The sequence below is a fragment of the Eleutherodactylus coqui genome, chromosome 7, assembly GCF_035609145.1.
Source record: "Eleutherodactylus coqui strain aEleCoq1 chromosome 7, aEleCoq1.hap1, whole genome shotgun sequence".
In the NCBI taxonomy this organism is placed as follows: domain Eukaryota; kingdom Metazoa; phylum Chordata; class Amphibia; order Anura; family Eleutherodactylidae; genus Eleutherodactylus; species Eleutherodactylus coqui.
The window spans coordinates 8,610,938-8,634,305 of record NC_089843.1 but is presented as its reverse complement, the minus strand read 5'-3'; the positions used below and the strand labels follow the sequence as shown (position 1 = coordinate 8,634,305).

Genomic DNA, 23,368 nt, shown 5'->3' with positions numbered 1-23,368 from the left:
AGACCAGTGGGGAAGGGGGCAGGGTCATGGGTTCGGGGGTGGAGCCTTATGGTACAGTAATAGGAGTACTCATGTGCAGCCCAGCAGGGAAGGGGGCAGGGTCATGGGTGGGGGGTGGAGCCTTATAGTACACTAATAGGAGTAGTCATGTGCAGACCAGTGGGGAAGGGGGCATGGATGGGGGGCCTAATGGTACACTGACATGAGTATTAATTTGCAGCCCACCAGGGAAGGGGTGAAGCAAGACCATTCGAACAGTGTAGTATTAGGCTCTGTCTTTGCCCACAGCCGGACCCCATTCCTCCCTCAGCCTGCAAATGAGTTCTACCATCCTAGGATGTGTTTCGATTAGCTGTCCGTTCAGCAGCCATTTTATGGCATTCCATGATCAACCTCTTTAGGGACTACAATTTTTTTTATATTACAAAAACAACGCATTATTGCATGACGCTGTAAAGAATGTACACGTTAAAGGGGTTGTCCCGAGGCAGCAAGTGGGTCTATACACTTCTGTATGGCCATAATAATGCACTTTGTAATATACATTGTGCATTAATTATGAGCCATACAGAAGTTATAAAAAGTTTTATACTTACCTGCTCCGTTGCTAGCGTCCTCGTCTCCATGGTGCCGACTAATTTTCGGCCTCCGATGGCCAAATTAGCCGCGCTTGCGCAGTCCGGGTCTTCTGTAGTCTTCTATGGAGCCGCTCGTGCCAGAGAGCGGCTCCGTGTAGCTCCGCCCCGTCACGTGCCGATTCCAGCCAATCAGGAGGCTGGAATCGGCAGTGGACCGCACAGAAGAGCTGCGGTCCACGAAGACAGAGGATCCCGGCGGCCATCTTCAGCAGGTGAGTATGAAGACGCCGGACCGCCGGGATTCAGGTAAGCGCTGTGCGGGTGGGTTTTTTAACCCCTGCATCGGGGTTGTCTCGCGCCGAACGGGGGGGGGGGTTTAAAAAAAAAACAACCCGTTTCGGCGCGGGACATCTCCTTTAAGCACAGATTTATTAAACATGGGAGCCTGTGGTGATGTGGGACCGATGGATGCTATTTGCCAGAGGCATGCTTCGTACACATACTGTATGTTTTTTTGTTTTTTTGTTGTTTTGTGGCACACACCTCAGGATATGTTGAGTTAAGGGACAGGATAAGGCCACACTCCAACTTTGGCTATGACACGGGTTGCGTGACCAAAGATCATGGTGTAGTCCTATGATCTCCTCATCTGATAGAAGCCGATGTCGGTTGGTGTCCAATGTACAAATAGCTGCAACTGTTACCCGCAGAACTTTGCTGGACTTTTTGTGGCTCCCGGTCACAGCTAGTTGTGATTCTTAGCGCATTTTGCATTGAATTTTATGAAATTAGAAGATTGCGGGACTACACTGCAATTTCTAGTCATGTGACCCATTTTAAGGCCAAAGTTGCCGTGTAGCCCGAGCCCAAGGGAGGACACATCTGTACAAGGTTTATTTTGTGTCGGGCTGCTTTCACATGGCAGTATTTTGCATCAGAATTTGTAAGTCAAACCCACGAGTGGACCCAAAATCCTCAAGAGGTGGCAATCTCTCCATCATACTTTGTCTCTTTGGGTTCCATACTTGGTTTTGACTTACACTTTGGTGTAAAATACTGACCCAAAACAGCCATGTTAAAGTGGCCAAGTATGGCGCTTATCCCATCCAGTACTCTTCTTGTCTTCTCTTCTCCCATAGTTGTCAGTCTCATCTAATCCTATTCCATTTCATCCTGTCTCTTCCTAATCTATTCTCTCCTCTCCGAAGTGTTCCTATTCATCCAATCTCATTCTATCCTTTTCATCCCATCAGAATATGACACTATTCTTCTTATCGTATCCCATTGCATCCTGTCTCTTCCCATCCTATCCCATTCTGTACAATTACATGCGATCCCACCCAGTCCCATCCCACCTGATCTTATACTAGGCTCTCCTTTTCATCCCATCTCGGTATAGCTCATCCTATTTTGTATCACACCTGATTCTATCTTGTACTGTCCTTTTTTATTCTACCTCATTCCACACCTTCTACATCCTATCTAATCCTATCCTTTTATCATGTCCTATTCTATGTGATTACATCTTACGTATCCATTTTATCCCAACGTCCTATCCTATGCCTTCCCTTTCATTTTATCTAATCCCATCCCACTCTATCCCATCAAAATATGACCCTATCTTTATCATTTCCCATTATATCCCATCACATGTTATCCCATCACATTCTCTCCAATTGATACCTATTCCTCCCATTCTATCTGATTGCTTCCTATCTGATCCAGTCCCATCCTCGGATATGCCTTCCTTTTTATCCTAGTCTATCCCATTTTATCTAATCCCACATGAGCTTCATTTTCTATCCAATCCCTTCTTATCTAATACTATGCTATCCTTTTAGACTTTCCCAACATATCCCAAACTGTGTAATCCCATCATGTGCCATTTCTTCTATCTAACTCTATCCCATCATGTCCTAATCTATCTGATAGGCTGTCCTGTCGTATCCTCTTCCCTCCTGGTCTGCAGTATCTTCCCCAGTCTAACTCTGCATCTTCTTGCCTTCTGTGACCTAATTCTCACTGTCCTACTCCATTCTCCCTGAGGTGAACCCATTCTCCCACTTCATCTCCTCATATTCAATGTCTTCTAATCCAATCATCCTGCAAGATAATATCATACACTGCTCAAAAACAATAAAGGAACCCTCAGGTTGCAGGCAGCATAAAGTTCACCGCAGGGTCTCTAGACTTTCTCACATCTTTCATGTACTTAGTCTGAACCTGCTATCATCTGTGAAGAGAACGGGGCACCGATGGTGGACCTGACAATTTTTGTGTTCTCTGGTAAAATCCCTATATAACACTCACAGTTTGAACTAATTCGGAGTGCACCAAACCTTTTGAAAAAGTTTGTCGAATTGGCCAAACCGAACTTTTTAAAACTTTGCTCATCACTAATGCTTAAGGGTTCCCAATACATTTTGAGCAATGTAATGAGATACATGAGGTGATTCTTGACTTCCAATGTCATCTTTTAAACATCCTACAAGAGCACTCCCCTCCCTCTGTAGTATTTGGCTCGTAGAGACAGGACTGCAGGATTCTGAACCTAGCAGCCCACAGAGTATACTTGAAGAAGCCGACATCATCCCTTGTTTTTCAGTATGAGAACCAGACCAAACTGGCACTAGTGGGCAACTGGGGGACCACCGGGCTGACATATCCCAAGCACTCAGACGTTACAGGGAAGATCAAGCTCCCAAAGGAAAGTTTCAAGCCCTCCAGTGGTTGGACGTGGGCTGGAGACTGGTTCATCAGCCCAGAAAAAACGTAAGTGCACATTGTAAACCGATCAGATGGGTTTCTGTGCTTCTAAATGTCACATTTTAGCTTTTCCTGAATGTTCTTCATTTGTATAAATCCTCCTGAATTGCTCTAATCGACATTGGAAGAAGTAGCAGAGCCGAGCGCTGGCCATCACTGCCGGTCCAGGTACTGCAAGCTGCTGGCTCTCTTAAAAGGTTGACTTGTTGGATGGAGCTGTAACCCTGCTCTTTGTTTTTATGCTGTAATCAGCTGATAAATGGCGGAGGTCTGTAACGTATCACGGGCTTTCCTCCTGCTGTTCTCTGTAATTCACCAGATAAACATTTTTCTAAGAGATTTAGAGTCTATTGGCAGCGGGAAAGCCTGCGTTGTTGTAGTAGGGCACAGCGCTCCAGTGGAATGGCAATGGATTGATTCACCATCTCTACCAGCCAAGGCTTAGGTTACATCTACTCCGGAGGCAGCTGGTTATGTATGTCTCTGCTCTTTAATCATTTACATTGTATATTTCTGTAAAAGTGATAGGCTAGTAATGAATTAATTGCACACTTCATTAGAGCCCCCATCCAGTAGAGTGTTGGACCACCTTTGGCTTTTAGGAAACCGCAGTTTGTTGTGATCAAATCCTCCTGCAGGAATATCGTCCCCTGCAGACAGGAAGCTTCTTGTACTTGCTCCAGATTAGATGAAAGTACTGACATGCTCTGACAGGAAGGGATCATCGGTTCATGCTGCTTGCGCCAAATTCTGACCTCCTATCAGCATGGTGCAACAGAAATTTGTATTGATCTGACCAGGGGATGTTTTGCCACTGCTCAGTGATACAAGTTTTGTTCTCTTCTGCCCACTGGAGTCTCAGTTTTCTGTTTCTCTTAGACACAACGGTGCTGGAACTGGCCGTCTTCTGTCATGGGCCATCCATACTAAGATAGAGCAAGTTGTGTGATCAGACATGTTAGTTGTGTAATGGGCCACATGCCACTAGCTGAAGTAGCTGCTGCACCCTCAACACTTCTTCACTGTGAATCCACATCCCTGATATTGTATTATGATGACTACGCCAAATTCGAAGTGGGTCGCATGGCCGGTGCCTGGGTACCAGGTTACCCAATAAAGCAAGTGTCAGCAGCACAACCTGAAATCCAATAGATGGAGGAGCCATGATAGTGCACGCTTGGTCCAGGATTGGTCCTCAAATCCTTCAATGTAGACTCCAGAACAATTCAAGGAAGCAGCACAAATGGGAATCCTTTGGAAAACGTCTTAAGAATCACAAGAACATCTTTATTGTAGTTCCTCTGGTTAAGCAAACAGGACAAGCAACGTTTCGACCGATGCTGCGGTCTTTGTCAAGGTACCAGCTTACGACACAGCGGATGGAGTAACCAGAGTATGCAATATTTATTCAAGGAAAAAGAGAAAAGTGAATCATGGAATAGTAATGAGCAAGCAATTGAATTTTCACATTCGATTAGCAAGACACAATGTACTATCAACTAGAACGTATTAATACCTACTAAGCCAGTGTTTCCCAACTCCAGTCCTCAGGGACCCCAACAGTTCATGTTTTCAGGATTTCCTCAGTATTGCACAGGTGATGTAATTATTGTCGATGTCTCAGACATTGCCACAGGTGTTCTTACTATAGGATATCCTGAAAACATGAACTGTTGGTGGTCCCTGAGGACAGGAGTTGGGGACCCCTGTACTAAGCAATATCTGCACTACTAATATTGGTCCGGTTTAACATGCATACAGAGTTCAAAACATAACACACAACTTTTCTGGATGAAGACCCATACCTTAGTTTCCTATTTCCCTTATGATTCATTATCTCAGGTCAAAAATATGGAGCTTTTCACTCTCCCTGAAGTGCGTCAAATGCCTCTTACGGTTCAGTCCCCAATGAACTTAGTTCCATGTATAGCAGGCCTGTTATCTAACTACCGCAGTACCTATCCCTATTGGTGCGTACACCTATAGTCTGTTATGTGTGCTGCTGGAATTTGTTGTACTACTGTGCTTCTAGCAGCACAGCCCTCACAGGGTTAATTGATTGAGCTGGCTGGGTGTGGTACTTCCTGCTAGCCAATCACCTGGGTCTGTGCTCACATATAAACTCTGCTCCTGCCAGTCTCTGGCTGGTTTCAGAGTGAGCAGTCATGAATCCTTGTCTGAAGCTGGTCTTGTACTGTTTGGATGGATCTGTCTTGTTCCCTCTAAGAACTGTGATTAAGTAGGTCTGTGTCTCTCTGCTTCCCTAAAGACAGTTTGGACACCTGTAGGCCTAGTCTGCAGTACATGCAGCCCCCTTTTCCTTCCCCCTTTACAGGTGCAGCCGCTAAATGTCTTATGTCTTACTCTGTATGTCAGCTTGTGTAGCAGACTGTCGGCTCTGTGTAGTAATATCCAAATGAAGCGGCAGCATCACAGGTGTAGAAAATATATAGAAAAATGTATTGCTCCATAAAAAATGGCGCCATTTCGACTAGGTGAGTCTTTTTTAAGCCTCACCTAGTCGAAACGTCGCCATTTTTTATGGAGCAATACATTTTTCTATAGATTTTCTACACCTGTGATGCTGCCGCTTCATTTGGATATTACTGCATATATTTGGGATTGGAGGTCCATGATCCCTCAGGTGGCTTGGCATATCGCTTATTGAACCTCTGCAGAAGTGTGTATCCCTTAGGTGTGCTGCGGGACTGTCTTTAAACAATACTTGATGTCTGCTCTGTGTATCAGTTGGTGTAACCAGACACGATTCCCTATGTCAGCTTGTGTAGCTGACTGTCTATTCCCCCTGGTATGAGGACACATAGACTTGCTGTGAGTTCCATCTGTGTGCATGTGAGCTCTGGGTGGAGTCTGTCTGCTTTTCACTATATGTTGTAGTTTTCTGTAAGCCTGTGCCTGTAAGCAGGTATACTGTGCTCTGTCCTGTTCCTGATGCTCCTTTCTGTGTGCCCTGTGCTCTGTCCTGTTCCTGTTGCAGTGGGCTGTGTGCCCTGTGCTCTGTTCTGTCCTGTGGAAAGCTTGTGGTGTGATCTGTGTCTTGCTGGTTCATGTCCGTTTGTATTTGTGTTGGCTTGCTGTATGACCTGCTATCTGTGTCCTGTCCTGTTGCAGCTTTCTGTGTGAACGGTGTCCGGCTCTGCTGGACTCCTTGTTAGTGTAGGGACTAGCAGTATATACCAGGAGCCATGAAGTTGGCCCGCTAGCGTCCATGTTTTGTACAAAATGTCAACTAATACCTGGTATTTACATTCAGCTTATCATCTGTTACTAGTGGTTGCATTTTGGCTGCTGTGTGCGGTGTTCTCTGCTCTGTGTATTCTCTTGTTCAGTCCCTATCATTTGGCATGTGTATGTCTCCTGCTCTGTGGCGTGATTCCTAGGATCAGCTAGGGCCCAGATCCGAAGACCGCTGAGCCGCCCTTTATTGAGGCGAATCCCCCACTTAGGTAGGGCCATGCCATCCACCCGTGTAGAACAGGGTCAGTTGCCTGAAACCAGTGTGCAACCTGTGTTCATGCATCTCTTCCATTCCCTCTTTGGGCACAATCGTGTGGGCCCCGTTCTTAGTCTGCCCACACGATTGTAACATAGTCCTTTCAGAGGCCAGAGTCACTAGTGGTTTGCTTTGCAGAAGTTGCAGCTTCTATTGACCCGTTCACTTCTGCAGCATTATCCGGAATCGGGTGTGTTACTCTGCGCTCCTCTCTGTCTCCTTACTGGTACTTATTGGTAAGCTCAAGGCCATTGTAATGAGCTGGGGTTGGCAGATGAATCTTCCATCCCATAATTTGTATTCCTTTTGGCGTAGAAGGCACAGAGGTATCATCCTGTTCGTGATGCCAAAGAGATTCGTACTACAATGAGCTGGAGTTGGCAGATGTAGCTCGAGCAGGTCTAGTCACGGTGGTGGCTACTCTGCGTGAAATGAAGGCCCATGCAGTACACAAATCACACAAGGGTGGCTAGAAAACACAGTAGTAAAAGTTCCATGTGACGCCAGTGCCTCAGAGTATCAAATAATTAGGAAAATAAAGAATCCAGACTCAAAGAACTTTGGTAAAACCGTAGGTAATATGAAACCGTTCATACTTTGCAGATGTTACAGATGACAACTTCAGTAGATTTGCTGATAACATGCATAACAGGCATTGATTCCTTAACTCTCTCGCTTTCTGTTAGGGTAGATGCGTCCGCCAGTCTAAGTTATCTGGTGGCTGCTTTGGACGGTTGTTCACAGAGGAATGAAGGGAAGCTAACAGTCTCTCACTTGTTTTACTAGACATGCCAACGTCTGACCTAGCCAGAATAACATCCACTCACGATCTTTAGGCCTGTCCTCCTCTTATCCGTGGATTCTACCCTGGCTTGTTTCCACAATTAGGCAGAGATGAAGAAGACTCTCTATTGACTAGCTCCACGTCTCGTCCTTCACCTATCTCCTTGGAGGATTCCTGAGCTAAACCCAAACTGGACTCTACTTGAGCTTAGTTCAGCCTTCTTCTCCTACTACATTTCTACTTCTTTCTTCTTCTCTCAAGCCTGACTAAACAGAACCCCACCCCCTGACCAATCCTAACCAATACACAGATGACTGAAATGACACAGAGTAACTGAATTAGTGCTGTGGGGGCCCTAACTCTGCGGCACTGCAGTTCCTCCCTACTTAAAAGAAAGCTGACCTCGGTGCTCTTCGCAAACTGAGGAATTCCCGCTTTGAATATATTCTCCAGTGTACTAACCCATCAAGTCAACTCCTAACTTCCCCAGGAAAGAGTAAACAAATTTACCAACTATGATAAAAGGGTGTTGGAGGACATAGAAATCACTAGCCAAGACTGGTGAGGGCATGGCGGAACCATGCCACTCTCCCCCTTTGGTCACTTTAATGTAAAGTTTAAGCAACCCATTCCGGTGTTAGTTTTGCCACCAATGTGTGTGAAATAACGAGGACTGGCCACTGCTGAGTCAGTAACCTGGGATGCATCAGCATATGCTAAGGGGCCCTTCCTGGCATGAAATAATCTGCTCTAGACATTATCACATTAGGGCAATTGCAGGCAATGCAAATTAGCTTTTTCTTAAAGATTTCCCTGCAAACAAAGGCAAAGGAGTTTATCGGAGACGGTGCAAATCAACATTTTACAAACTAACTTAGTCTTTTGTCTCTAGGTGCGAGGCAGAGCATACATACCATAGTGGCTCTGTGGTGTCGGCACCTTCTGGTAATCTGGTTAAGTAGTGATGGGGCAACACTCTAAAAGTAGTCCATGATGTCCCCTCCATCAGGTTCCAGATGAAAAGAGTGGCTCACAACATGGGAGTGCATGAAAAGCCTTTCACACAATTTACTCAACCATGAATGGGAGTCCATAACACACATAACTTATTTTACAATTTATATTTCTACCTAGGTCCATCATTGTGTGTTCCATTTGAAAGTCTCTAGTTCTGGGACGCTCCCACGAAACCTCTGGCTCCTCAATCTTAGATTCCATGGTAAATCCTGTGGGCGTCTCGTTGGCTTCCCACTAGCTAATTCCCATAGAAGAGCACAGGGATGGACTTGGACATTGTGACCCTCTGTCATCCACATCTTCCTTTTTCTAGGGGCTCATTGCTGTCTCACTTCTTCCTTCTCTGCAGGCAATAAACTACACATCCCAGGCAATGGGGAATAACTCTGCTGAGACTGCTTCACGGGAGCAGCGACATTAGACGGAGTCATTCCTCTCTTGGGCTCTCTCCTTTCAGGAATCCCGGTAAACAAAAAAAAAAAAAATTGGTGTCCATGTGCTCTACTACAAATCACCTCAGATGCTTTGGCACACACCTTCGGGCCTCCTCATTGTCCCAATGTACCAAGATCCACGGTGGGTATTGGGATAAGACTGGTCCTGCTGGCGTAGTATAAGGCAAGAATCCTTTGTATTCAGAGACATGAGAAGCAGCAATTGGGTCCTCAGAGGCTGAAGCTGCAGTCGTAGACTCAACTGTGATCTGAATATCTACGCTGTTGGCCGTAGAAGACACCGCAGTGGTTGACGAGGGACACAAGGGTGACTTTCATGAAGGGAGCAGCTCCTTTCTTTCAGCAGTGGGTGAGCGGGACACCCAGGATCGCTTCATGGGCAGCCGAGGCATCAGTGTGACCCAGTCTTGACCCGCAGTGTTAGCGGAGGCAGTGGCAGAAGAACTCCGGAGGAAGTTCCCACTGACAAATCCATCAGTGCTAGCTCCAGGAAGGGTAACAAGTCCTGATTGTCCTTCTCATCGCCAAAATACCACTGAGGCACTGGTAGAGGGTAACCGGCCTCGCCCTTTTAGTTCTGCTGTGGGAAAGGGCTGTCCGCCTAATTTTTCTCTACTCTTGGCTGGCTTTTCTTTGTGCCGAAAATATAGTTGGAGAATATGGCGCAGCACAAATTTTCTTGTAGTTCACCGCCCTCTTGCATGGTCAAGTCACCTAGCAACACCACACAGTCCTCTCTCAACACATAGGCCATTTTAGCACACATTGACCCAATAACATTTCAATCTTCCAGCCCATAATTTGTATTCCTTTTGGCATAGAAGGCACAGAGGTATCATCCTGCTTGTGATGCCAAAGAGATTCGTACTGCAACGAGCTGGAGTTGGCAGATGTAGGTCGAGCGGGTTGTCATACCTTAGGCCTAGTCACGGTGGTTATTCTGCGTGGAACGAAGGCCCATGCAGTAGACAGATCACACAAGGGTGGCTAGAAAACACAGTAGTAAAAGTTCCATGTGACGCCAGTGCCTCTGAAAATAAATATTATGTCTTCCTTGAATTGGTGCCATGTTGACCAGATGCACAGTAGAATTTCTATAGTCGCAGCCACACAGGAGTTAAACACATCTTAGCAGTGATCTTTTTCTGCTAGGTTCACATTGCTGTGAAAATGCCCTGTTTTGGCTCTTAAGCATCATAAAAATGTTAATCGTTATTTTGTGGTCGACTCGTCTTTGCCAGACTCTTAAAGCATTCATCAGCGTGGTGCGATGGGACACGCTTCACCAGTTGCTCGGATTCCTTGTTTTTCATTTCCATTTCTTAAATTGTTTGGTTATTAACACCCTTCAGCGTAAAGCATGAGACACCACTCACTACTAAGAGCGCAACATGTTACGCATTGTTCATTAATCCAACCGCTGGCTTCTATCACTGCTCAGTATAAGGTGTAGAACAGCAGGATTCTACACATAATAGCAGAATTTGCAGTAATGATTCAACACCACAAATTCCACAGGCGGTTGAGGGAAGTGGGGGTCACAGGCGCGTAGGACAGCTCTCAAATAGCAGAACGCCGTCTGAAAAAAAACACGGCGGAGGAGGAATGCTGAAATTGTTGAATAATTTTTATGGTGCTGCACTTTCCAAGAAAAATATGGAGACGACTTTTCCTAAATCCACATTTTTTACATACTATTGTAGAGAAGTGAGAGGAATTGCTGCATATGGTGTGATTTCCAGGGGACTTCAAGTGTGAAATATTACCTTCTGTGAAGCAATCTGAGCAGTGTGGCCGTAACGTGCCCTGCTAGATAGAGCTACTGTAGAGAGTGAGCAATTATGTAAGCATTGGGGGTGTCTCAAGGGCAACGGAACTAAAGGAAAACTATCCATTTTAAAGGAAGAAAAAAGTGAGTAAAGCCCGGATATATAGTTCTACAGCAACGGCCTAGGTAACGCCTGCTAAGTCTTTCTTTTCTCCATACCCACCTCTGTTAACCTCATATGGGCTCTTCCTATATAAGGTTCCTGATGCAATTGTAAGAGGATAATGCTGACAGCACTCCCTGTTATTACAGAGCAACTGATGACCGTGGCATGAAGTCCTGTTCACTCTAGTCTGGAACATGGCCAGGAGAGGGGATGAGGAAGTGCTCACAGGCGCTTGGCAGTGTTGGGAGCATCTGGAGGCGCTGTGCAGCCGCGCCACTAGTGAAGCGCTCAGAAGCACTATAGAGGAAGTCCTGTCCTCTGCCTATGATGTGGCCAGGCAGGGGGAGAGGAAGCAGAACTCTGGATAGTAATATAGGGGTAAGCCCTGAAGGCTGGAGAATGGTTTTTGATGCCTCAGGTGCCCTATAAATAGAGTGACCAATAATATTTCACAGAGTAGGCAGAGCAAAAAGTCTCCAAATTTAACTTGAGTAGCCCTTTCACAGTGGTGACTTGAATTAAAAAATATAATTTTTATTTTGAACTTTTTAAAAATGCACATGTAGGGGCACAACACATAAAACAACAAAAACAAAAAAAGTAAGTAAGGGGCGTGGTAAATACCATCCAACCACACCGTCACTAAAGATGGGCATCCAATTGTGCTGTGTGTGTGGGTGTTTGTGTGATCTGGTCACCGGCGACCACGAAGTTTTTTTGTCCTGCTTAAAGCGGTAATGTATGAGGCAGGGGTATATTGGTACTTGGGGTTTGTAAGATAATCCCCAGTTGTTTTGGTCTTTTTTATTTATAAAGCCCACACACCGTAGATGGATGCAATTTTTAGTGATTTGAACGTTCGTTTCTTCACAATTCTTTTTTGCCCCCCCCCCCCTTTTTTTCAAAGGAGGGTAGAGGTACCTGACCAATTCCTAAATGGATAGTCGGAATTGGCCTTGGCCGTAGGGATCATCTCCCGAGCTTGCTAGATATGTATGATGCCAACCTCCAGAGAGAGTCTCCCGGTTAGTATAGGACAGCCTCGCCTCTATAGATAAGGGTCGTAGTGTAAAAACTTGACCCAAGCGTATTCGAATTTCATTTCTCGGGCGGGTTCTGTTAGATAAGCTCCTACACGTAACAGGCTAGTAAATCACTAGTCTGTTTATGTGATAGCTAAAGAAGCAGCAGATTGGTGAACGGGGTGTTCTCTATAGAGAAGCAGGGGGCTAGTGCTTCTCTCCTTTTCCTCACCTGGGGATATGTGTCCTGAATAAGCACAGGCACAAAAACCCTTGTGATACCGGCTTAGCGTCCCAGTATGCATATTGCATAGGACGAACCGGCTATCCAATCTCTGGACAGAGACGGATTGCTCCAATACTGCTTTACTCACAGCATAATACTGCATCCCTATGGTATGTTTCTGTGAGTAGTAGCAGCTTGAACATTCCCGTATCAGTCCTGAACACCCCACGCCAGACATTCGCATTCAAGGCTGATTTGGGTCATTAGGATACGCTATCTCTGGCAAATCTCAAATTATTGCTTTTGTCAATAAGAGAAATTTGAGTATCGAACTTTCTACCCAGGCTAGACCCGATCCTTTGAGAAACCTGCTGCATGAACAGGCCCTCCAAAAATTAAGATATTCGTTTCTTTATCAATTGGTCTATTGGTGACCTCATGATATCACCTATACTGTCTCTACTCAATCCCGATTTATAATGTTCCTGATGATCCACGAGAATTGAAGTGGTGAAACGCGTCGAGCAATTAAATACGAGAATCAGCATACTAAAAAGGGAAATTCGAATACGCTTGGGTCAAGTTTTTACACTACGACCCTTATCTATAGAGGCGAGGCCGTCCTATACTAACCGGGAGACTCTCTCTGGAGGTTGGCATCATACATATCTAGCAAGCTCGGGAGATGATCCCTACGGCCAAGGCCAATTCCGACTATCCATTTAGGAATTGGTCAGGTACCTCTACCCTCCTTTGAAAAAAAGGGGGGGGGGGCAAAAAAGAATTGTGAAGAAACGAACGTTCAAATCACTAAAAATTGCATCCATCTACGGTGTGTGGGCTTTATAAATAAAAAAGACCAAAACAACTGGGGATTATCTTACAAACCCCAAGTACCAATATACCCCTGCCTCATACATTACCGGCTTTAAGCAGGACAAAAAAACTTCGTGGTCGCCGGTGACCAGATCACACAAACACCCACACACACAGCACAATTGGATGCTCATCTTTAGTGACGGTGTGGTTGGATGGTATTTACCACGCCCCTTACTTACTTTTTTTGTTTTTGTTGTTTTATGTGTTGTGCCCCTATATGTGCATTTTTAAAAAGTTCAAAATAAAAATTATATTTTTTAATTCAAGTCACCACTGTGAAAGGGCTATAAATAGAGTGAGCTGCGCACAGAGGGACACAGTGGATGCTGCTTAGGGGGGCAGAGACGTGGCGGTTGTGTGAGAGAGGCGGCACAGCAGGCCACAAGGAGGGACAATGACGGACTGACGTATGCAGCTGAGGGAGCATCTCCCTATTAGTGTGATGCAGCGAATTTGGGAATTGTGATTGTTGTTAAAAGGCGCACTGATGTATAAAACTTGGTGTCACATACCAGACACCGGAGAGGAAGAAGGGGGACGATACCTATCGATCCCGCCTCTGTCCTCGATCACTCTAGCGGTAGTGTAAGCTTGAAGTCGTTAGAATACAGGCTGATTTCTACCCAGCTTTCCCGGGCTCCTGCACGCATGTGAAGCGGAAGCTCAAATCCCCACCTGATCTGTTCTAACGCACTCCAGAGCTCTACAATGCCCGTACACAGCTGCCACCACCAATGTTCACAGGCATTGGACCCGATCTATGAACTATTAACACAATCTTCGGAGTATTATGGTTTATTGTTAAAAGGGACAAGGCTGGAACTGATAAATTGTAGATTTATTCTAGAAAAGGTCTAGCAGTGCAATATATACAGAATGTACAAAGATATACAAAGAAAAAGGTTGTTACATGGGAGAATAAGGAATACAGTATGAAGACACACTCAGCAGAATTAAAATAAAGCAGGAGAAATTAAAAGAAAGTTACCAGATTTTGGGATACACGGCCCAAAGGGGTCTGGGCGGCGGAGAGCCAGAACATAGGAAAGTCCATATACCGCAGTATAGCTCCGTGGATCGACAAATAGGACCTGAGGGGGCCCACATTTTAAAGGTTCTGTCAGTACATGCCTCCTCCCCGCCCCCTCTGAGGTCATACAGAGAATGGAGGGTTGGATTTTTGGGAACTCTGAAAAATCATCATTCTTTATTTTTGGTCATATCTCGGTGGGAGAGCCTCCTATCGTGAAGATATGCCAGCCATATCCCTGGTCATGATTTTATCTGCGTGTGAATATCAAACATGCGGCCGAAATCCTAACCCGGGATGGGGTTATGTCATTTCAGAGGGTTCTGGAGCGCCTAACGCATCGTGAGTTGATGCGTTTTGTCCAACTGGGCCGCCCGATTTTAAAAACTAGAATTCCCATCCGGCTGGGACCTTCACACGACCAAATATTCTTATAGACGATTTCCCCAATATCAAATCCTTCGGCCCCAGCCAGTCTGGAAAGGAAGGGTTTTACCTAGAACGTAATTATCAAATGCATGGTCAGCATCCTCATGCCAATACCACCAAACAAATACCGGTGTGGGAGGAAGAATGGGGGTTAGTTAGCATCTCCTTGTCATTCGCCACTTTATGGCCAGCGGGAGGAAGAATCTCCTGTCCTCTTGTATAACAGAGGCTTATCACATACAGAGGAGGAGGGAGAAATCAGGAGATTGTAATTTATCCAGCTTCTCAATATCCTTGTAAATCACAAACACAAAGTGCCCGCCGGCCTCACGTCTCTACGTACAAGATCTTACAGATCATCACACTTGGGGTGATGGCGGACAGGGCACCTTGTAGCAGTGGTGCTCTGCACTAATTTGGGTGAATGTGAGACAGAAGTGGACATCAGATGTCTTTTCACACCGATGGAGTGTTGTCCACAGTGATGCGAGACTCAAGCACCTCCGGTGTGCGAGGCCGTAGCTTTATGTCGCCGTTGACCTTTAAGACTATCATACAGGGTACGATGATAAGTATGGAGCACTACGAAGATGGCGGTTAGTCATGTTTAAGCTTTGAAGTGCCTTTTCCTGCCAAGGTGTCCCTCTGATATGTGGAAATATATGTTATACGTTACTTCAGGTATGAAACCCCCTCCTATGGAGCGAACGCAGTGTGACCCACCACCAGCGCCATCTGGCTGCAGTTTAGGGCTTGTTCACTGCAGCGTTGGATGTTCCATTCAGAGACTCAATCGCTGATTTCTGTTAAAATACACAATAAATAGCACTACATGCAGCACTATTTCATCCAATAAAATGCCAGAAACCAAATGGACCTCCTTCTAGTCAGCGGCTTCATTTAGTGCTGTCAGAAGATGGATCCGTTCAGCTAGTGGTTTCCTGACCCAAAACAGAGCAGGAAAAAGGAACGCCGATGTGCAAGAAGCCTTCTGTAATATTGGGACCAGCAGGCAGGAGTTGCAGCAGGGCCGCAGGGGGTGCCAGCCTGGCAGTTTAACCCTCTACAGTTTACCTGGAACAAAGCAGGTTCTGCAGGAAAAGAACATTACAGTTTTGGATGATCTGAGCTCATTGTAATTCAAACAGCTACACCTCCTGTTCTATCAGTGCTACCAATATGCTTTTAGTGCCAGAATTCTTAGCTTTAAAATGACACTAAAAGAATCTCTGTATCTCCCATGGAATCAGAGCCACAGCCCTTTGAAGTGGGGTCAGCAATGTTGAATTTACAGCTATGTCTGTGTGCAGAGCAGAGAGGGGCTGGCAGCAGAGGATTATCTGTGATTCTTTGCCCTAGGCGACAGGAAACCTAGCTACGGCTCTGGCATAGGGTTCATAGGGACTGGAAACCTTTGGGCAAAGGTGCAGCCACATGGCTTGCCCAGGCCCCAGCTCAGTTGTTTGGGGTCTAAGGGCCCACTTTATGATGCGATACATGCTTCAACTTTATTCAGAACAGAGAGAATCGGCTTGTCTCGCTTTCCCAGGAACTGGAGCAGTTTCAAATCAAGTCTCTGTGTGCCACGGACAAGTCAAACGACCTCATTGGCACTTTGAAGGAGGTCTCGGAAGACAGACAAATGCAATACAGCGGCAGCGTTCACTCAGAGAAAGGCGCATTCTAAGACCCTCATCCTGCATATTGGGCAGAACTCACTCACTAGGTCTCCACTGGCAACTAGCTGCACCGCAGCAGAAGTACTGGCGCTATATGAAGGGGAAGAACGTAGCTTAGCAACATTCTCATCCGCCTTTCCGGTCCGTGGCATTATAGACCAATCCCTTGTTCCAGGTCGTCAGGGCACTTTTACATCAGTAGACGTTACAAAATATTTACAATAAAACCTCTAAATAACAAAGACTGACCCAGTCACCATCTTACACCGAAACACAAGGAAATGTGTACGGGGCGTCCATGGAAACAGCCTTCTTATATCAGTGGAATCCAAGGAAACAGCTGTCCGATAGCATTGGAGTCCTGGAAACAGCTGTCCGAAGCTGCTGAAGGTCTACTGCAGCCTTTAGGAGGCATTATACCTGGGACTTCTATTACTACAAGGGTAGAATCAATGCCAGTAGGTAACTACAAAAGCAGTTATAGAGAAGCTTTCTACCTCTCTTACAAACCGTTTTTGTTGTGTTTTGTGCGGATTCTTCCCCAGGCCCGCCGGCTGAAATTTCCTGCCATTTCAGTTAGGTATGTTTTTGTTTCCCCAGATTACTGTATGATGCCGACGCCGGTCACATGAGCTTTGTGGAAGAAGTGTTTGAGAACCAGGCCCGGCTTCCTGGTGGACAGTGGATCTATATGACTGAAGCTTACACAGATGTGGTAAGAAGCTTATGGCCCATTTACACGCAATGATTGTCACTTGAATGAATGAATGAACGGCTTAATGACTTTTTCTGACTTTCAAATGATGAGTGTTTACACGTAAAGATAATCGTTTGAAATCTTCGCCATTTCCCTTGTTAGCTGGGTCAGCTGGATCGTTTGGTAGTGTTTATATATGAAGTGGACATAGATAAGATGAGTTGCCGATTGTTTGCTCAGGTGGGCATGTGTATATAGGAATAATCCATAGGCTGGAGGTTTTTAATCAGTGCGAAGAAAAACCTATTGCCTACTGAGGCCGGGTGCGGATTGGCTTTTGAATGAGTCATTTTATTTAGCTGGGCAAACAATCGCCCGTCGCCTCAAGTTGGTTGAACGACTGAACAACTGCTGGTTAAAGCTAACGACAAGTGAACGAACTAGTGACTATTTTTCTGCAGGCTGAAGCTCAGTGACCAACGACAAGTGAACAGATAGTGCATGATGGCTTCACGTTTACACATAATGATTAATGCCCGCTTTTGTTCGTTTGAACTAATTTTGAGCGATAATCGTTGTGTAAATGGGCTTTTAGACTGTAGACTTGACATCATTGTACGCAAATTAAAAAGGTCTAATTAGCAATTTGTAATACTGCTAAGATCAGAAGGAAGGTGACTAAATGCAGGTCAGGAAATAGACTGAGCTTCATCCTTAGAGCAGAAACATGGACGGAGCTAAACCTACACAGGGGTGCCATATGCCACTTTCCTGGGATAAACCTTTGTGGGACCCCTGAAAACTTACCATGTCGAATCAGGCGGCTTGTCTGTCATTTGTTTACCAGACGTACTCTATGTACGGGAGTCTGACACCAATACGCCACCATAAGTATAGTCTGGAGAACCGCCGGTGGCTTCAGTAGTTGTGGTGGTCGATCTTACTAGGAAGTGAAGAAGAAATAGCACCGAAGGGACAAAAGGTTTCAATAATGACTTCTGAAAAACCCTGTGAACTCTCCATGTAGCTGGCAAATCAAGTTCATAAGCAAGCGGGTTTACTACCCGCGTGATGACAAAGGGACCCACGTAACGCTGCGCCAGTTTAAAAGACGGAACCTTTAATTTGATATTTCTAGAAGACAAATATACCTTCTGTCCCACCCTGTAAGGTTCAGATACTGACAGACTCCTCCCACTACACAACTGCATACGAGCCCCCATTGCTTCCAGGTTCTTCTGTACTTCTTTTCATACCCCCTGCAGCACATCTGTGGCGACATCAGCTGCAGGACAGGCAGACGGCGCAGAAATAGCTGTAAGGAAGTGAGGATGCTGACCATATACGCAACGGAATGGAGATACCCCAGTGGAAGAACAAGTACGGTTGTTTAGTACAAACTCTGCCAACGGCAGGAACTCTGCCCACTGATGAGCCTTTTCACTAGCAAACAACCGTAAATATTGCACTAAATCCTGGTTCTTCCGCTCGGTCTGACCATTAGTTTGCGGGTGGAATGCTGACGAGAAGGAAAGCGACGATCCCAGGTTTCTACAGAAGGCTCGCCAAATTTGCGCAACAAACTGAACACTGTAATCGGATACAATGTTCTCGGGAACCCCCTGTAGACGAATGATTTCTTTTACAAAAATCTTGGCAAACTCTATAGCAGAAGGTAGCTTCTTTAACACCACAAAATGTGCCATCTTTGAGAAACGGTCTACAACAACTAGGATGGTGGTGAACGTCTGAGACTCAGGTAGATTGGTGATAAAATCTACCGATAAATTCGACCACGGACGAGAAGGCACCGGTAACTGTCTCAGGGGACCCTCTGGACGCCGACTTTTACTGCGTGCACAGACAGAGCATCATTTAACAAAGTCGCGGATCTCCCGAGACATGCCTGGCCACCAGTAGTGTCTAGTACAAAGATCCAGGGTCCCCCGAACCCACCCGGGTGGTCTGCGAGATCAGGTGAGTGACACTCTTCAATGACCCTGAGACGCAAGGTCTCTGGCACAAACCATCTGCCCTCCGGTGAACTGGATCATATTTTCCTCCAGCAGGTTTCTGGGTATTCTGTAGCTTCCTAATTGTATAGTGTGCACACATAATGAAAGAAACTAATCAGACACAAGTCATCAGCCTTGAATCTCAGCCAGCTCTCCCGAGTTAGAATCGCAGAGCCTCAGGTTTTATTGAAACACATAATACCTGCCCTTTATGGGCGTTTAACAGATTACATCAGTAACGAATACATTTCCTTATTCGCTGGGTCATATAGAATTCCCTGCCTTCTCTCATGTCCGTGGCAGTCTTTGTTTGAGAAGTTTCTGTGTGGGGGGGGGGGGGGGGGGAAGTTTCGGTATAGGGGAGGTAGAGCTGGGGAAACACACAATAATGAATACAAGCAATACATATAGTATTGTGATTTAACTCTTAGAGGCTGCTGTGAAACTTTGTATTAGTCTAAACTTATAAAACACACATCTTTCACCATGCCATTGTCCAGCAATTACCATAATGAGATTATGCAGCCATTAGCTTATATAGAGTTAAAGTCACTGCAGCTGCGCAATGCTTCTAGTTCTTTACAAATGGATAGACATTTTACACTAACTAATCTTCATGTCTACTACACCGGCACTCCCCAGGGAGCGTCCTGCTAACAACTCCGTAGACAAGGAACGAAATCAGATTCTACAGCTTCCACCACCACCTCAGGAGCCAAGATATTTTCGGAAGCCACTGTCTTACTTTCCGGCGAACCGGAACTCCGTGAGAGGGCGTGTGCCTTCACGTTCTTCTCACCTGAAATATATGTAATGACAAAGTTAAACCTGGCGAAAAACAACGCCCACCTGGCCTGACGAGCCGCAAGTCTCTTAGCGTTGGCGAGATATACCAAGTTTTTATGATCAGTATACACGGTAATGCGATGCCTTGCCCCCTCAAGATGGTGACACCACTCTTCTAGAGGCCACTTAATCGCCAATAACTCACGATTACCCATGTCGTAGTTACGTTCCACTGAACTGAACTTCCGTGAGAAGAACGCACATGGACTATACCCAGATCTCCCGCTGACTTCCTGAGACAATACAGCCCCCACCTCAGATGCATCGACCTCAATGAAGAACGGTCTCCGCATGTCAGGCTGTACTAGCACCGGGGCAGCAATAAACGCCCTTTTGAGACGACTAAAAGCCTCTAGGGCCTCTGGCGACCATCTTACCAAGTCGGCCCCCTTCTTGGTACAATCGGTCAGGGGTTGGGCAATAACAGAATAATTCTTAATGAATTTACGGTAAAAATTCGCGAAACCTAAAAACCACTGGAGAGCTTTCAGGTTATCTGGTCTGCCCCATTGGGAGATTGCTGCCACTTTATCATACGCCATTTGAATCGCCGTGGGTGAAATCACATAATCAAGGAAAGACACTTGTTTAGTAGCAAAAATGCACTTCTCCAACTTGACAAAAAGTTGGTACTCATGCAAACGGGTCAGAACCAGCCTCAGGTGCCGCACATGTGAGTCCCAGTCTGGGGAGTACACCAGAATGTCATTGAGATATATGACCAAAAATACCCCCAGGAAGTCGTGAAAGACCGCGTTCATAAACCCCTGGAACACAGCGGTAGCATTACAAAGTCCGAAGGGCATGACTAGACATTCAAAATGTCTGAACGAGGTGTTGAACGCGGTCTTCCACTCATCTCCCTTTCGGATGCAAATTAAATTGTAACCCCCCTTTAAGTCCAATTTGGAAAACCAGTGGGCCCCTACCACCTGACTCAATAAATCAGGAATTGGGGGCAAGGAGCACTAGTTCTTCACTGTAATTTTATTCATAGCCCGATAATTCACACAAGGCCTTCAATGTGCCGTCCTTCTCTACAAAGAAGAGACCTGCCCCGGCAGGGGACCTGGACAGCCTGATACATTGTTTGGCTAGAGACTCTGAGATATAGGACTTAAGGGCTTTGTGCTCACGGCCAAACAAATCGAAGATGGCTCCCTTAGGGATGGGACTGTCGGGGATCAAATCAATGCCACAGTCCCACTCCCTATGGGGAGGCAAAGTCTCAGACAGTTTCTTGGAGAATACGTTCTGAAAATCAGACAAATACTCAGGAATAAGTATGGTATCTGCTGAACACATGGATATAGTAGCTAAGTGACTATCACAGGACAACCCTTCAATGTGTCAATTCCCGAGTGGACCAATCAAATCGGGGATTGTGCAGTGCCAACCAGGGCATACCAAGCACTACATTAATGGACATCCTTTTCATTACCAAGAACGACAGATTCTCTGAATGGAGAACACCCACAGTGAGCTGTAACATGGGAGTCCTCCATTGTACAACACCTGCAGACAGAGGGGTAGAATCAATACTGGTGAAGCGAATAGGAATCTTTAACACCAAAAATTCAGTCATCAGTGGTCTGACAAAACTTAAACTAATCAAATTGGCGGCAGCCCCCGAATCAATAAAAGCTTGACCGGACTGAGTGAAATTCCGGAAGCCAATCTGGCAATGCACCAGCAACTTAGGGAGTACCTGTGATCCTAGGCGAACCTCCCAAAAATCGCCTAGGATCTGAAGTTTTCCGCCGGTTCGGACTGATGTTGTAGACACTTCTGAGGACAGGTCGCTACACGATGTCCGGCTTTCCCACAATAGAATCAGAGGCGATGAATCATCCGGAACAGTCGCCGTTCCTCAGCTGGTCCACTTCCATAGGCTCGGCACCAGAAGTTGGCATGGGAGAAGTGGGAGTGGGTCTGCTGGATTCCCTACCGTTACGGGCCTGACGTTCCTCTTTTCTAGATCTCAGCCTCCTGTCAGCCTTAACTACCAATTCCATCGCACCATTGAGTGTCACGGGAGCGGGATGAGAAATGAGTAGATCCTTGACAGCGTCAGAAATACCAACAAAAACCTATCTTTAAGGGCGCTATTGTTCCAAGAGGTTTCACCTGCAATCTGTCTAAATTTAGAGCAATGGTCCTCTACCCACTGCTGCCCCTGACGTAGAGACATGAGATGAGATACCGCCAACCCCACACAGTCCGGCTCATCAAAAATACCTCCAAGTTCCCGAAAAAACAAATCAACTGACTGCAGGCAAGCCGAACTCTCGGGTAAGGAGTAGGCCCATGTCTGGGGGGGGAACCCCGAAGTAAGGACATACTCAATCCAACTTTCTGGGATTCTGAGCCGGAGGAGCGGGGCCACATCTGAAAATACAATCTACATGCCTGCTGAAAAACAAAAAACTTGCTCCTCACCCCTGAAAATACCTCAGGAAGCGGACACTTAGGCTCAGGAATAGAGGGGGCGGTAGAAACATGCACTAACTCCCGCTGCTCCTGGGCCACCATACGACCGGACAGGTCTTGGATTTCAACCACTAAATCCTGCAACCGACTTGCGAGGGTACTCATGGCTCCATTGGAGAGCAATTTTAAGGGCAAGTTATTATGTTACGGTATACTACCCTTGATACGCCAGCCCGGGTGCCCTAGATCTCACCCACTACCCCTGTCCCTGCCTACTTGCCTCCACTCCTGGCTAACCCCAGGTGGGCAACTGGGCGGCTGTCCCTACTCTCACTAGGGACCGAAAAAGGGACGCTGGCGTACCTGGATGGAAAGGGTAGAATACCGACAGAAAAGGCAGATGTAAATAACCAACACGAGCAAAACTAATCAAAACTGAGGCAGATGGAAAACCTGGCGGATAATAGCAAAGTATAACAGACAAGATGACTAAGCAGGAGACCAACAGAGGCGGACTAGCTAGCACACTGAGGGAAACCAATAACTGGCAGTGATTGCCAGTCTCTGCTCGACCTTTAAACAAAAGCCTCCGCCCAGGGGCGGAGAGAGGGAGACAGCTAACTCACAACAGAACATAATAAAAGGAAGCTCGTGCATGGCAGCTGCACTCACAGGTGTGCGCGCGCACGGCGCTGCGCACCATGCCGCCCGCACCGGCCAGGCACCCACGCCCCCGGCAGCCGGACAACAAGCCGGGGACGCACCCCAACCGCAGGACCCCGCACACCGCTGCCCGGGAGGACCAGCAACCGCCGCATGGTAACATTAGCGTCTTAGTCCTATCTCTCAGTATGAGAGGCTAGGTCACTGAGTTCTCTGGATTCAGCAGTGATAGGTGTAGCTGTAAAAAGGAACACAGAGATTTTCTACCTGTCAGATGAATGATAAGCAGGGGTGGTGTTAGAGTCCTTTTGGCCCTCTATCCAATTTTGGTCCTCCCCACAGCTTGTTGCTTGAAGGCATAAGTTCCAGTGATGGTCTATTAAGATATATATCCTTCCATCCTA

General features: G+C 46.2%; 1 protein-coding gene across 6 annotated transcripts in view; it reads left to right on the top strand.

Moving 5' to 3' along the window:
* Positions 1–23,368, top strand: part of DYSF (dysferlin) — a 419,332-nt gene that overhangs the window by 193,293 nt on the left and 202,671 nt on the right. For all 6 annotated transcript variants that reach the window (XM_066572850.1, XM_066572852.1, XM_066572851.1 and 3 more), the window contains 2 exons: positions 3,184–3,350; positions 16,914–17,028. In XM_066572850.1, coding sequence (XP_066428947.1) covers positions 3,184–3,350; positions 16,914–17,028 — 282 coding nt within the window. The remainder of the gene's footprint in view (positions 1–3,183; positions 3,351–16,913; positions 17,029–23,368) is intronic.